A 15,191-nucleotide genomic window follows, 5' to 3' on the forward strand; every position below is an offset into this window, starting at 1 on the left:
TTATCAATAGCTTACATGCTGAAAAGGTGTGACTCATCCGGAGTGAATAGATGTTACTCATACTGATGTCAGCCATGTCCTCTTCAACTCAATTCTTGGGTCAAAAATAGAACAGTCTGTGGTAAATATCCTGAGAGAAACCTTTCAGTTGTGCCTTCACAATTTCTGTCACAGTTTTTTTTTTCTCTTCCCTGAAAAGTGCACGCTGACATGGAAGCTCACGAAACACAACATCCCTTTCATGTTTACAGTGACTCATTTCAGGCAAATAAGAGCATGGAAATAGTGTTAACATATTTCCTCATTTTAGTAAAAAAACAACAACACTCTATGCATCCTAAATACACTTTTTTTTTAACTCTTTACAAGGCATCTTTTAACACAGATTAAGTTAACAATCCCACTGAGAAAGACAACTCATGAAGCAGCGTTTACCATCACAAGAGCAAATACCTTGATTGAGGAAGAAGCGGCTGATCCCACCACGTTGTGCTGTGCTGAGAAGCTTTGACTTCTCTTTTCACACAGAATGAGAGGCTGGGTGAGCGCAAAGAGTTGAGAGTATGTGAGAGAGAGAGGGGGAGAGCGAGAGAGTCAGAGCGAATGTGTGCGAGAGAGGCACAGACGATGTGAAACAGCAGAGAAGTAGGAAGAGATTTAGAGATGGAGGGAGAGGTTGGAATGCAAAGAGGGAGGGAAAAAGAAGGATAAAAAAAAACCCAGAGATTCCTCAAAAGGAGGAGAAACGCCGGGCTGTGTGATCACCTGAGTTGTTCACGTTGTGCATCTTGCTCTGGTTGGGGGACTGCTGGTGTCCGACGCGCCTTTCTGTTGTGGAGAAACTTGACTCGCCCTCGTAAATCGTCTGCAGCATACTCCACTCAGCGCTCAGGTCTCATTGCAAGCCGAGCGTTTCCTGTCACCAAGAGCCACCCCTCAGCCACTCAGGGGAGAGACCGCGACAACAGGCAACGCTCTCCCTTCCTCTGCCTCCTCCTCTGATACACCGCTCTCAGCGTAGAGCAGCAACACTCTCTCTGCAGGGCTGCCACTCTCCTGGTCTATACACTAACACAGTTACAGGAGAAGATGGCCAAGTCGTATCTGCCTCTCTCAGTCTATGGTCTTTTTTCCTCTCCTCGACAAAGTGTCTGAGCACAGACTGAGAAAGAATGTAAAAGCTGAGCCGTGAACTGTGCGCTGAGCACCTCGCTGAGGCAGTAATGCAAGCCAGGGAGGGAGCAAAGCTTCATTTGCATGTGAATCAACAACTGCGTGGCCCACAGGTGACAGAAATAGAACAATGGCCAGCCCTGGCTAAAAATAGGTCAGGCGAGGCGCGGGGATTGGAGCAGCATTGATGCGTTTAAAAATACCACACCAAACACAGCTGTCTTCTTCTGCTCCTGCCAGAAGGCATGTCTCCTGACTCCCTCTCTGCAGATGGAGGCTTGGTTCCTCTCTCTCTCTCTCTCTCTCTCTCTCTCTCTCTTTTGATTTGTTGAACCAGTCTCTCACTCACTCTATTTATGTCTGCATTTTGTTCTCTCAGGTACATGGGTGGAATGATCCATTTCTGCCTTGATGTACTGAAAGATGCACATTTAACGTTCACCTCTGTGCACACCTGTGCAGTATATGATATGTTAAAGGTTTTTGCAAGCTTTGTCTTTTGTGTGATTCACAAAACTACAAAAATAGTGAACTAATATTTTTTTGGGTAAAAAAAATACAAATGGCAGTAATATTTAGGTGAAAATCTGCATGTGTGACAAAAACCCAACAAGATGTGTTCAGTCAAGCCAGACACCAAGATGAACACTGTGTTCATTAAAGACTCAGAGTGTAACCTCACTGTTTTAGCAAGTGTGTGTGTGTGTGTGTGTGTGTGTGTGTGTGTGTGTGTGTGTGTGTGTGTGTGTGTATATGTGTATCCAGTACTGCTGCTCAGGAAGCATGCTTTCAGCTAGCCAAAGGAGCCAACTGTAAGATGCTATGACAGCATGAACGCAATTACATAAACCTCTCAAACTGTGTCAAGAACACGTCTTCGGGATAAACATCCCATTTCTTTGAAACACACTTGATACAGTGTAAAGCAGGGATTTTAAAATGTACAAACAAAACACCACAGTACACATGAAGTGCATCTCAAGAACTTGAATATTGAATTTTTTGAATATTGAAGTAGCAAAAGGACTTTTTCAATTAATATTACATTCCCAAAGTGGCCGAGATCTGCAGTTAATATAATGTGACTCCAGCCCATAAAAGTCAAGTCAAATGTTCTATCTGACCACGGATGCAGGGCTGGGTTTGTGGCTGAGCAGCCTGTGCCTTTAAATTTTTCATCTTCCTTCATAATTTGACCTGTCCCCCAGCCAGGGGCGTGGAGCCAGCACGGCTATTTTTAGGTCCTGAGCTCTGACGACTTGGCTAGAGAGACACAGAGAAGGAGTTTTACTGTGTTGTTTCAGCTGGACAAACATTTAACCCCTCGATCCTTTTATCACAGCGCAACTAAGGAGCCAAGGAGGAAATGCACAGCTTGCGGGCTCGCCCCAGACATAAAAACAACTCTGAAGCTAATGTATGATATTGTGCTACTTGATTATTCATAAACAGAAGCAAGACAACTCATGCGTTTGTTTTGATTCCTAACTAAAACTTTTTTTTTAATCTAAATTATGTCGTTTTCATCTTTGTTTACTCTAATAGTTGAGAGAAGGATTTACACAAACATGGAGGGAGGGAGTCATGGAACAACGTGGGGAAAATCTATCAAGAAATGATTACTCCAATCTCCCCTCAGTGACACATTTCAGTTGAACAGATTTAGCAAACTCCTGATCTTTGCAAATGAGTTTTGGCAGTCAAGTCGGGTAAGATAGTGTGAGAGACAACACGCCTTCAAGTCCAAGGTAATGATGGCTACAGACCCAGAGCTCCATCTGTCGCGGTTTCTGTCAGAGCAGGCAGGCTCTGACCCGGCCTCCCTGAACACAGGCAGAATTGATCAAAAGAGGAAGTATACGGCCGTCACATGAACAACAATTATCATGACAATGGAATCCCTATTTATATGACATGATAATGTGATTTTGTCCTAGACCTAAAATAAACATTTTGCAATGTTCCTGTTTTTAACTGTTTTTACTGGGGTTCTTTGTTTCTGTGATTTTTCACTATTACACAATAAAAATATTGTATGCTGCAAATTATTTTTGCCGTTAAATTCTGATCATTCATGGATTAGTTTTGTATTATGTATTTATTTATCTATTTGTTTGTGAAGTGGTTGTTCGCAGAGTGTTCTGCACAATATTCATAGAGTTGTGCTTTATTTTGTCTAAATCTAACTCCTTTGTCTGCACTTGTGTACAAATGAATGATGTGTTCCCAGAAAATAACCTTGGTCAACCTGACCTACTGCTCCTTAAAAAGAAATAAAAAGGAGACCTTTCACTGGGACACGTTAGCAGCGATTAACCTACACTTTTTATTTATAACGAGCTTCCTGAGGCTGATGAGGGATTGTGGGATTGGAAATAGCTCCATCCAATAGGCAGGGTTCAGTAAACCTGCAATGTGGCAAGCCCATTATAGCTCCTACTGCGTCACTGGCGGCCTTTGTCTACTTTAGTCCTATTAAAGCATTTAAGTGTGAACGTCAGTGTCCCTGCTGGAGAGCCACTCCACTCTGCTCCCCAGGCATGGGCTCGACTGTCTGTCACCTCCCTCAGCTCAAACACAAACTGTGTGTGTGTGTGTGTGTTTGTGCAAGTGTCTGTGTACCTGCATGTGTGTGTGCGTTTTGACATCAGAGCACTGACATGGAGTGGGAGAATATTAGAAATGAGGGAACAAGTGGGTCAGACCAGTGAAGTGCCCCGAGCACTTTCCAAATTTATAGAGAGGCCATTATAGATATCAGGAAATACAAACCCATGCATCCATACACACAACACACACACACACACACACACACACACACACACACACACACACACGTGTTATTTACTTCAACTTTACCAATTTAAATTATCTACTTTTACTAGAAATACAACAAAGAGATAATTCCCATCATGGTACCTCAGCTCTTTCCATTCCATTTAGAGAAACCACGGTAATAACCTGGGTACATGGTTTTTTTTCGACCAAATAAGCGTACTCACATTACCACAATTACTGTACCAGTTACAAATCAACTACCACGTTCTGTGGCTTAATCACCATTGCACTGCTGCCGTGTGACACACTCTGCATGATGAAACCCAGCAGGGAGGCAGACCGGAGAAGGAAGGGAACTTAAGTGTTGCAACAAAGATGAGTGGTGGACAAACAGTACTCCTTATAACTAATTTGATTCAGCTAGAAAATGATTTTGTTCCCTGTAGCGGGTGATCCGTGTGTGGGAGGGAATGAGTCAGCCATGTATTGTTTTTCTGTAGTTCTCTGAACTTTAAAGCCCCCATGTATCTCAGAGGGGGGGTTGTCAATTGTGAAATAAACTCAACCCAGAGTGCTTTTAGTTATCTTACATGATCTTAATCAATACGTTTATTAGAATCGGCTTTAATCTAATTAGTCCTTTCTCTGACTTCCTACCTATTGCTTGTCTTCCTGCCGGTGTGGATGCAGAGTTTCATCATGCCGCCCTGCGAGGATTGTGGCGGATGTGATCATTGTCAGAGGGGACGTTCCTCCCGAGAGAGCGGCCACGTACTAACAGCAACTTCTGACGTAACCGTGCAGCTCAATGTCCCTGAGTTTCTCCTCTCTAGTGGCCCCCCCACACAGCTCTCAGGGCAGCCCTGGTACAGGAGGGAAATTACCTCTCCACACCAATTACCTCAATGCCCGCCATCTTACTTACATCAGCCTCTGATGAGTCCCCATTTCCAACTGTGAAATAGTTTCTAGATCAATTTTAGGGAGAGAGGCTATGGCATAATGCTGCCCCAGTCTCTGAGTGTGGAGTACAGCATGCTCTATTAGCAACCAAGCCCAGCCATTCTACCTGCTAACAGCCAAAGGTAAAGTTTTGTCACTTCAAAACAGCCCATTTTCCCTTCACCTTGCGGTCAGTCTCATAAAAGCACAAAGGCGCTACAACTGTTGATTTGATGGTAAAAATCCAATTAGCCTGTACATCTGGATGTGTTATGCGAGTGTGCTTCCCCACTAATGATTTGGGCACTCTTGCTTTTATTGGGTTATTCTGTCTGGCATCCTGTGGTATTTCCTGTTGGACATTCAGGGTGATATAGAATGCACTTAACAGGTTAGATCAAATAACATGAAAAGCATTTAAAGGCAGTCATGTTTGGTACTTAATCTTGAAACATTGCCAGCAAAGTTTTTGCAATGCAGCTAATACCACTGTTGGATTGAGTTCATGCAGCTTTATGTATTTCTCTTGATAGAGAGGCCGGATATAAAAAAAGATAGCGAGGGCTGTCCTTCAAAGAGTGAGGTGAATCAACATATATCCTTAAAAGTAAAAACAAAATGTGTTCATTCATTCTGCTGTGAACCCTCGATCTGAGAAGTGAGAAACAGATTGAACCATAACAGAGTTTCAAAAAGGCAAAAAAAAAATTTCAAAGCATCCACTTGTTGTGTGCTAACCTTGAGGTCAGTTTACTTTCTAACTTTGAATAGATCCCTGATGCCGTGCCTTCATCTGTTGCCATAGGCTGTCTAAAAATAGATATGGAGCACAAAGGCACACTGGAAACAGAGGGCAGCTCTCAGTATTTCTACTGATCAATGCGCTCATCTCTGTTGGAAACCATCGATCCGCTGTATCAAATTGACCATGTTGTCGTTTTACGTCTACCCTACATTCAATCATTCAGCACAACATTCAAGCTCACGTCATGCTCCACATTGTCCTTCTCTCAAAGCAACACAAAACTATTGATCTTCTCACAACATTCTAACATCAAAAAGCTTAGCATTGATTAGAGTCTTTGAAAGATTATTCTGAATGTAAGCGGCATTTTCGCGAGCTATTAACCATTGAACATGACGTAGGATTAAGAGGAAACTTTTTTGAAATCAGTGGCTCTCAGACTCTACATCACTGAAATGCCTTCAGGAGTGATCTGTATCGAAGGTTACGACATTGTAACCCTGGTTCTATAAGCACAGGTGGAGCACTCAACTGGACCGAATTTGCATGAATGTAGCCGGCCAATCAGGATGTGCCTTCCCGAATACGTGCGAACCCACAGCATATAAAGCAGCACACATCCCTGTTGACATCCCACAGCCTCAAAGGAGCGGCAGGGCCCACTTGGTAGATGGCTTAGCCTGTGCATATAGAACAAGGGTTACGTTATTGTAACCCTTGTTCTGAACCCATAGAGTTCAATAAAGGGTGGAGCCTGTGTGAGTTAGCGCATACAAACACACAAACCCAAACAGACACATGTGACTTTGATGGAATCCAGCCAAGTTTAGCTGACCTTAGAAAATCCCCGAGGGATTAATAAAAACAAAGGTTCTCTGTTCAGAGGCACATCCTGCTAGTCAAGCCCGTTTATGAGTGGATAACTATAGCATCATTCCTAGTGCCTTGGAGCCATTATCTTAATATGATAACTAAATATATATTTTTGGTATTACCAATATGGTATTACAACTAAACACATTTTATCAGGCTTGTTTGTCCTTTGACAAATTACAGCACTGTTATGTCAGTACCAGAAGTTCTATTTAAAAGGGGCAAATCTCACTTCAGTGACCTAAATATAACAAGCATAGGAAATAAGAACATAACAAAAATAACGCTGTAGTTGTTTAATAGGTTATGCTTACAGCTTGGCTGTTATTCTGGATTTGTCAATGACCTTTAAAGACAAAGCAAAACTCCATTCATGGATTTTGAAGGAAATAAAGTTTACTATGGGAAGGGTGGGCTGACGCTTATTGTCCAAGCCACTTCCACCTACGCCACCACTTCTTAACTTGACCACAGCACAGTCGCAGTACTCGCCTCCTGTGGTGTCTCAAAGGTCTCGGGCACAACAATACCTCTGAAAAAAATAGCTCTTCCTCTGATTATTAAGGTAGTGCTATGCATACCGGGAAATGTCCCACAGTGCACCCACCACCTGTGTTACAATGCTAATGTCTGGGCTGCTCCATATGCATAAACCTGGGGGGGGGGGGGGGGGGGGCTTCAGTTGTATTTTTAAAGGCTTTGCTACGGTGACCTTGAGTTTCTGGATTTTATTACAGCATCGTATCTACATTTTTCCACCAATGCACCCCGATGAGCTATCACATCCTTATGCAGTGGAAGTCTGGCACTGGAACTGGCCTATATTACACAAACACCCGAGTATATTGTGAAGACAATGTTATACTTTTGCAATTCCTGTGTGAGTGCCTAAACAGCTCCCTATTTCCTTTTTCCCCTGAGAGGCAAAAGCATTGAGGGACCACCCTATTTTGTTTTGGTGAGGAGATAATAGGAGCAGTTTACATATGCATTTCTGTGTAACTGTAAGTTTCCACTAAATCAGAGAGAGAGAGAGAGAGAGAGAGAGAGAGAGAGAGAGAGAGAGAGAGAGAGAGAGAGAGAGAGAGAGAGAGAGAGGAGAGAGAGAGGGAGAGGGGTAAAACCCCTGGTGGATCAGCAACAGTGCACCCTGCAGGTTGATTCAAACAGGAAGAAGAAGTGAAGGCTAGAACTGCGAGAGATATTACTGTGAACTTCCCAGCAAACTCCAAGGACCAGGAAGACAAATATTGTGACACACAACAAACACTCTGCTACAGCGACTGGAGCGCAGAGGTCCAAGGGAGCAGAGATACTGTAAAAACACAAATCAAGACACTCACTCTGCAAACAAATATAAATGCCCAGACCAACTAACACACACATAGTGTACACATGCACACAATTCCACACAGCAATGCCACCATGCTGTGCTTTGGGAGTGGCTGCAGCGTTCCTGACCTCTTGTCTTTCATCTTGGATCCAGTAACCAAAGTGACTTTTCAACCCAGCCCCTTCAATAACACAGGGCCTAACAAGCTTTGGCCGGCTCTTTCAAAACACATGTAGAAATTACCAGCACAAGAAAGAAACTGTGTCAACTGTGTGATCTCCTCAAAGCTGCGTGAACAATCAAAAAGATGGAACTAAGTTCAGAACGTGCATGTTTCCTTTTGAACTACAAAATAGGGAGATTCCTACCTTTAAAAGAGCAAAATAGATGTAAAACAAGAGAGAATGAAAAACACTTCAGGCATCCTTAGCATCTTCATCCTTTTTTTTGTCTGCTCGCTTGTTAAAAGATGCCGTTCATTGATGTTAATCATGACTCAAACTTCCTTTTCCAGTCTAAAGAGAAACCTCGATTTTTTTTGGAAACCACTGAAAGATAAAAGGCAGAATTTTAAAAATGCTGTAAGGTTGTCACCTCAAAGGAGGTACATTCTTCTGTTATGGTAACAGATGGGCTGGTAACCCTTTCACACCTATCTGGCCATGGAGGCCCTTTACGAGGGCTCTGCTCTTAGATATCCAGCCAGTGTGTCCAATCTCTGTGTAATTCCTGGATCCGTTTGTTCTGCACATTTCACGCAAAGTGGGGAGGGGGGTTGCGGCCATGACCTCCTGCGGTCCCATAACTCATAGAATGGGGCTGAGAGAGTTGGCGAGTGCCTACAGATGAAAGGTAACAACAAAGAGATGTTTAGCATGACGCACGGCGGCACAGCCAGGGCCACGGAGGATGATGGGATGGCACGGAGTGTCAGCTAATGGGAACCTTGAAGTCTGAAGTTTGTCTGTTTCTGCCATCAAGGAAAAACGGCCCCGCTCTGATTTCACTGATTCCACCAAACAGATATGACAGACTCAGCCTGTCAATGGGCACACTGACAGACGGATTAGCACATGGGTCTGTAGATAGGCATGACACATATTTCAGGTAACCATGAAAAATAGTAAGCCTTTAAAAAGTATTAACTAAAGAATTTACAGAAGAATAACAACAAAAAAACGCAAATGGAAGTCATAAATATGTGGCTTTAGCAAAAAGCATATGAATCTATCTTGAATACTCGAAAGCGGGAGCCTTAAATCTCCCCATTTTTCATCCACACAAGAGGCCGCTCAAAGACATAAATGATTCATCTCTCCATCTCCATTTGGACAGGAAGTGAAAACAAATGGAGGTAGGTCCCCCCCCAGAGAGCCTCGGGGTCTACGGTGGAGCTGCATGAACAGCACCGAGAACACCGGGCTCTGTGTCTCAGCTGCAACAGGAGCCAGATTCCCCTCTGGGCCGCTGTTCTCCTCCTACTACCTTTATAGAGACAAGATATTCCTCACACATACACACCACTACCTACTCCTTTATTCACCAGCGGCTTCAGCCTCTCACCTCGGACTGTTTCAACCTGCAGGTGAGCTGGAGGAGAGACATCATCACGTTTGGTTTAAGGATTGATTCAAATGTTTTATGCGTATGCAACGGCCTTGAACAGAGTTGCCGTTAATGACTCGTGACTCAAACAAAAAGAACAGAAACAACAAACACTGTGAGTGTGGGTGAGGAAAAAAACGTATGTATGTCCTAGTTTCGTGGCACCTGGGCTACATTCAGATTGTCTGTGCAACGTCTGTACAGCCGCTGAAGCAAAAACAGCCGAGAACAGTAAAATAAATAAAGGTGAGAATGTGACTCTTCATCTCTTTCTCATGATAGATGAGGGCCAGTACTACACTCATGCTTCTGTTTAACCTCAAAACACACACACACACACACACACAAAAGAGACTAATCAAAAACAGAGCTTTGGTGCAATGAATATCGAGTATGAAGTCGTATTACTGGCATTTCAGTGGAGGAAAAAACATTTGCTATGAGGTTTTGCTAATAATGCAAATGATCAGTGAGTTTTGAGGCTTCAAGCGGACAAAGAAAACAGCATCATGAAGGTAAATAATGATGAACTGATCTTAGCTGATTTCTAACATCACCTGTGAATATGTTGTGCTCACAACTCCTGCCCAATCCAGGGATGTTCCCTAAAGACTGACACCAAGATGCTATTGCACCACCCTGTCTTGTGATAATTTGTCGAGACCTGATTTGTCCTAAACAATTGTCTTTTTTTCAGTTGTTGACAATGTGTTTTACTTTAAAATACAAGTTTTACAAGAGTTATCTGAGCCTAAGAGGCAAGAGAATTTCATCATTGCAGAGAAAAAAAATGACAATATATTGAGTTATTAAAAATCATAAAACTGACATGTACAAAGCTTAACCTGACAATGACAATTTGTCCTATTCTTATGGGTATTTAGCGTGGATTATAGTAACGGTAATCTGCTGTTCTGTGTTGTATTTCAGCACATATAATGGCTAGTTTTATCCTGCCATTTAAGCTTCCTGTACCGCACCAATGAAGAGAACATAACAATGAGACCAGCACCTTCCTCTGGGCATCAACAACACCCCCCCTCCCCCCAAAACTCACTGACCCAAACCCATTTTTTCCAGTCTAAGAGAAATGTCAAGTCCAGACCTAGAACTCGTCTCTTTGAAGGGAACATAGTTGCCAAATATAGCCCGCTAGCCCCTACGCCTCCTGACATATATCAGGCTCTACGGGTTCTGCTAACAGTGGTTAAATTTGGCTCACTGCCACGTAGTCAGTTACTATTAAGCGTCATATCTATACAAAGAAAATTATAACCAAGCGATGGAGTGTACACTGTTGCCTAGTAACCTAATGCCAAGTTGGGGATTCATCTTGTTATGGAACAGAAAACACTTACAGCGAGAGCCAATAATAGATCCTGGACCACACGAAAAAATAGTTTAAGGGTGTCAACAAGCGCGAACATGAAGCTGAGAAACAAAACATGAGAGATGTACATCTAAGAAACACATCTCACTTCTTCATGTGTGTTTTGAAGAACCCTGACAGTGTTTCTGTGATTGCAACCACTGGTGAAATTACATAATTATCATTTATCTGTCATTTTTTAAGTGAATTGATGGATAGAATGAGAGCTTAAAGGACACATTATGCAGACTGGCACTGGGTGCTCGGTGCTAATTAGCAAAGCTGTTTTTAAGTCTTTTGGATCATTCTGAATTACACAACCCCCCCCAACTTTCTAGAGCTCCACAAACTTATTAAATTATAAAGCAACATCAGACTATCTGTTGTTGTTGTTGTTGTTGTATTCACTGTGAGCTGTAAAAGTCTGGTTGGTACAACATATAACCTGTTCACAAACATTATGCACTTTGCAATAGACCCTCTTTTTATTACATTACTTAAAACAGCTCCACCCTTATAACCCCGAACTCATAACACGTTATTTATGTTTTTTGAGGCTAATGCAATGAAGCTGTTAAGTGCTTTAAAGTGTTAAATAAATACACATAGAAGGGCTCTGTGTTAAAACAAGCTGTCAGTGTTAGATTCATTCTGCACTTTTAATGTATTATGACATTCTCTGTCATAGATGTCAAATACAATTGAAATCAGTTTTATTGGGGGGGGACATGATTTAATTTATGGAGGTTCTTGGTGTCTCAATTAGAAAATACGACCCTACTTGATTTAGGCCTCCGCTAGTAAATGAGAAGTAAAGATATTACACCATGAGACACTGGCTTCATACGAGCTAGGAAAGCAGGTGTCCACATCTCTAAAGAGAATCTATATGTACTATAGACACATATAGCGCCTTCACAAAGCAAATAATCCTATTGCTATTCCACCATGTCAATTATCTATGTATGTTTTAAACATACTGGTACACCTGTACACGCCAGTGTGCTGTACACAGCCACATTCATACACACACAGGCGTACAATTGTGCTTTTATTACAATTCCTTTGTGCCCATTTCAGGCAGAAGATTGGCTCAATCATTCTGTCGTGTCGTACTTTACGTCACACGGCACACAAACACCATTCTTCCTCTCTGTGGAACTGAAATGTCTGCTGCGTGACATGACGGCTGCCTTCACACTGTCACGGTCAGTCAAGGATGGCACAACACAGGAAATAAATCCACGGTGACAAAACATTATTCATCACTTCCATCAGGCATTGAATTCTCTCCACTTTGACAAACGAGCTCACTCTCACTTCTTATGTCATCTCTGCTAGAGACTGACTGATTATTCTGCGGAGTCTATAGAATATTTTACAGATAACAAATTTGCCAGATGCCAACTTTAGGACAATGATAATCCACGATAGCTAACATGCATTAGACAGCAGGGATTTCATGTGGCATGCTGCTTCTGTGAATACCGCTCGCCAATTGTATAGTCGAAACATGCCAATTTATCGGGTCCAGTGAATAATTCACAGATGCCTGCCAAGATTTGTTCTATCGAAAAACATTTTGTCTCATTAACACATTCATTGGTACTATGAAATGATGTGTTAGGCTAAGTGTAAGGTGCTGTTAAAATGACTTTCTTTCCCTGACACTGCTCAGATGGTACCTGCCCCCTCAAGCCATCTGAGCAGTGCAGACATCTGTGAGCATTAACCTGCCAAGAACAAGTCGCATGTCAAAATATTATAATTATTCTGAAATGGAAAAGATGGCTAAAGGGTCATTTGGAGGGGCTATGAAAGGCTCTCATGTCAAGTAGAAACTGTGTTTTTCTTGTGTTGCTGTCGAAGTGAAAATGCCAGGTGTACACTGGAAGGTCTGTGGTTCATGTGTTTTCATATTACCTTGCTCAGCGAAGATTGAAATGCTGTCACCAAAGGACACCTGTGGAAAGAGCACTGGTCATCAAAGCCGTCATACAAAGAGACATTTCAAATTTAAATGTTTTCGTTGGAGTGACATTGTGTCCAGCAAAACAACTCAGAATTGAACTTTATACTATGAACCTCATTACAACAGCAGCACTGTCAATTTACTTTAATTACTGGCGTCTAAATACATATTTAAGAGAAAGAAAAAAAGCTCCTTTCTTTTGACTCAACCGAGGCGTGTTCATGTCTTCATCTGCTTGTGTTTGCAGTTTTGAAAACACAAAATACGCAGGAATTTCAAAGATGTATTTGTCTCACACAATTGTACACTGATCAGTGTGCACCACGGACTGTTCAAATAGAGAAAAAATATACAGGCTTTTCTATTTTAATAGAAACATTTTTAGGTCCAATATTGGAAAAACAAAGCAAAAAGCAAAAGTATGTACAATACAGTACAATGTTAGGAACGTACCCAAAACGTGCATATGGAACATAAGATATGAAATATTCTGCAATATGGACCATAATACAGAGCAAAATGTGATATAGACATCGTAAGGATAGAGTAAAATGTAACAAAGTATATTTACTCAAGAGCTGCACCTAAGTACAAAAATGAGGTACTACTTTGAGTGTTTCCATTTTGTGCTACTCTTGCACTTCTGCTGTACTACATCTCATGAGGGAAATAAAAGTACTACATTTATCAAACATCTATAGTCTTTCATATAGCAGTAAATATGTGCTCCACCTTGACCAACTACAATATTAAATAAGCCTACTGCCTACATGTTAATCCAGCAACAATAATGATCTCTCTTACACTGATATAAACACTAAAAAGGGGCATTCTGCATTATGGGAGCATTTACTCTGAATGCAGGACTTTTACTTTGAATACAGTGCATATGCTGAAAGATATAAAACGATCTTCCACTATTCCTCATCCCAATAGATAGTTATATCCTATTCAGTTTATTATTTAAAAAATAGTCAAATCAAGTGATATGCCTTTGACAAGGAGGGTGCAGCCTTTTAGTATGGACATTCACACTTAAACCACGTTTGGTAGGGTCATACATTCACAAGCAATATTTAAACTATTTATAGGTGGCGGTCTGCACTATAATACCCTACATGGTGAAAATAAAACCGTCTGCAAAAGCAGTAATGATAAAGCCTTTATTAACTTTATGCTATCCCTGTCGCTAACCCTAACCACCGAGGGGGGCACTGTACTAGTAACAGGAGGGACACACTATTCAAAACAAGGTCCACTTTTGATGGCGGACTCACTCAAATCAAAAACAACCACCTGTGACTGCAGCACCGACGGTTAATTCAGATATCATTGCGCAGACCTACATTATGAGTTAGCATGAGCAAACTGGTTTGCTAGCTACTGGACAAGAACATAGAAGCATGTGAAAAAAACATTATTTTAAGATAGTTATTATACACAACAGCTAGTATAAATGAACTACTTGCTTTTAATGTTTAGTTTAGGCTACAGCTGCCGTTTAATAAAAGAAACGTGGCAGTCATATTGCTTAACATAACGTTAATTCATCATTTAGAAACTACTGTTAGCTAGTAACGTTAGCCAACATAAATTATTCTGAGCTTAAACACCAGTTGTAAGTTACCTATTACATTGTTTTGAAACACACTGTAGTTTGCATGCATATGTCGTTACTCACACACTTAAACATCGGTAGAAACGTTGTGTATCAATCGTTACCTTGAAGACAGTTTGAAGGTTTGACGTGTGTGCTGCTGTTCAGATTGGAGGACTTGCGGGAAGCGAGGCAATAAGTGTCTGTGTATGACGACTGAGCTATAAATAGTCTCACTTGGCCGAGAGAGGGGACGATATAAAATCCTAGCCAAGGTATTGGCAGACTGAACACTCTCCACTGTCCTCTGATAATGTGTGATGGAGAGACGAGGGCAGCTCCGGTCACTGTCTGTCCTCAGCAGAGAGACAGCTGTCTCTCATGCAAATTCATCAATCATCTCCGAGGCAAATCTGGTTATAACTTTCACTATAGTACGATATTCTTTTGTGTAAACCTCATTAATGCTCAGATAATAAACTTGCATGCTGATGCCTCTTATTCCTTTTTATTATTTAAAACTCTTCTAGTATTTAGTTCTACTTACATTATACAACATCAATAGATGAATGCACCAGGAATTATGATAACAGGGGTATGATACATTCGAGCAGCTCACTGCTTGTAAAGAAAACATTATTTGCTTGTTATTGAATAACATAATGTGAATGCTACGACAGCTGCATCTACTGTACCGACAACAGTTTGCAGTGATGCGCCTCCTAAAAATAGCACCTGTAGCCTCCACAAGTGCACATAAAGAGCATTGAAATAGAAATACTGCCATCTACTGGTAGGACTAGT

At 41.6% G+C, this 15,191-nt stretch overlaps 1 protein-coding gene across 4 annotated transcripts in view; it reads right to left on the reverse strand.

The window, feature by feature from the left end:
• Nucleotides 1–14,562, reverse strand: part of hdac9b (histone deacetylase 9b) — a 34,345-nt gene extending 19,783 nt beyond the window's left edge. For 2 of the 4 annotated variants that reach the window (XM_068735260.1, XM_068735258.1), the window contains exon 1: nucleotides 766–1,589. In XM_068735260.1, the coding sequence (XP_068591361.1) occupies nucleotides 766–874 (109 nt within the window). In that variant the 5' untranslated portion in view covers nucleotides 875–1,589. Of the gene's footprint in view, nucleotides 1–453; nucleotides 1,590–12,741; nucleotides 12,782–14,512 lie in introns of those variants that run through there. The other 2 variants (XM_068735262.1, XM_068735261.1) reach the window with 2 other exon arrangements.
• Nucleotides 14,563–15,191: the final 629 nt, after the last annotated feature.

The sequence above is a fragment of the Cebidichthys violaceus genome, unplaced genomic scaffold, assembly GCF_023349555.1.
Source record: "Cebidichthys violaceus isolate CVI_PGR_0920_01 unplaced genomic scaffold, fCebVio1.0.p SCAF_7, whole genome shotgun sequence".
In the NCBI taxonomy this organism is placed as follows: Eukaryota; Metazoa; Chordata; class Actinopteri; order Perciformes; family Stichaeidae; genus Cebidichthys; species Cebidichthys violaceus.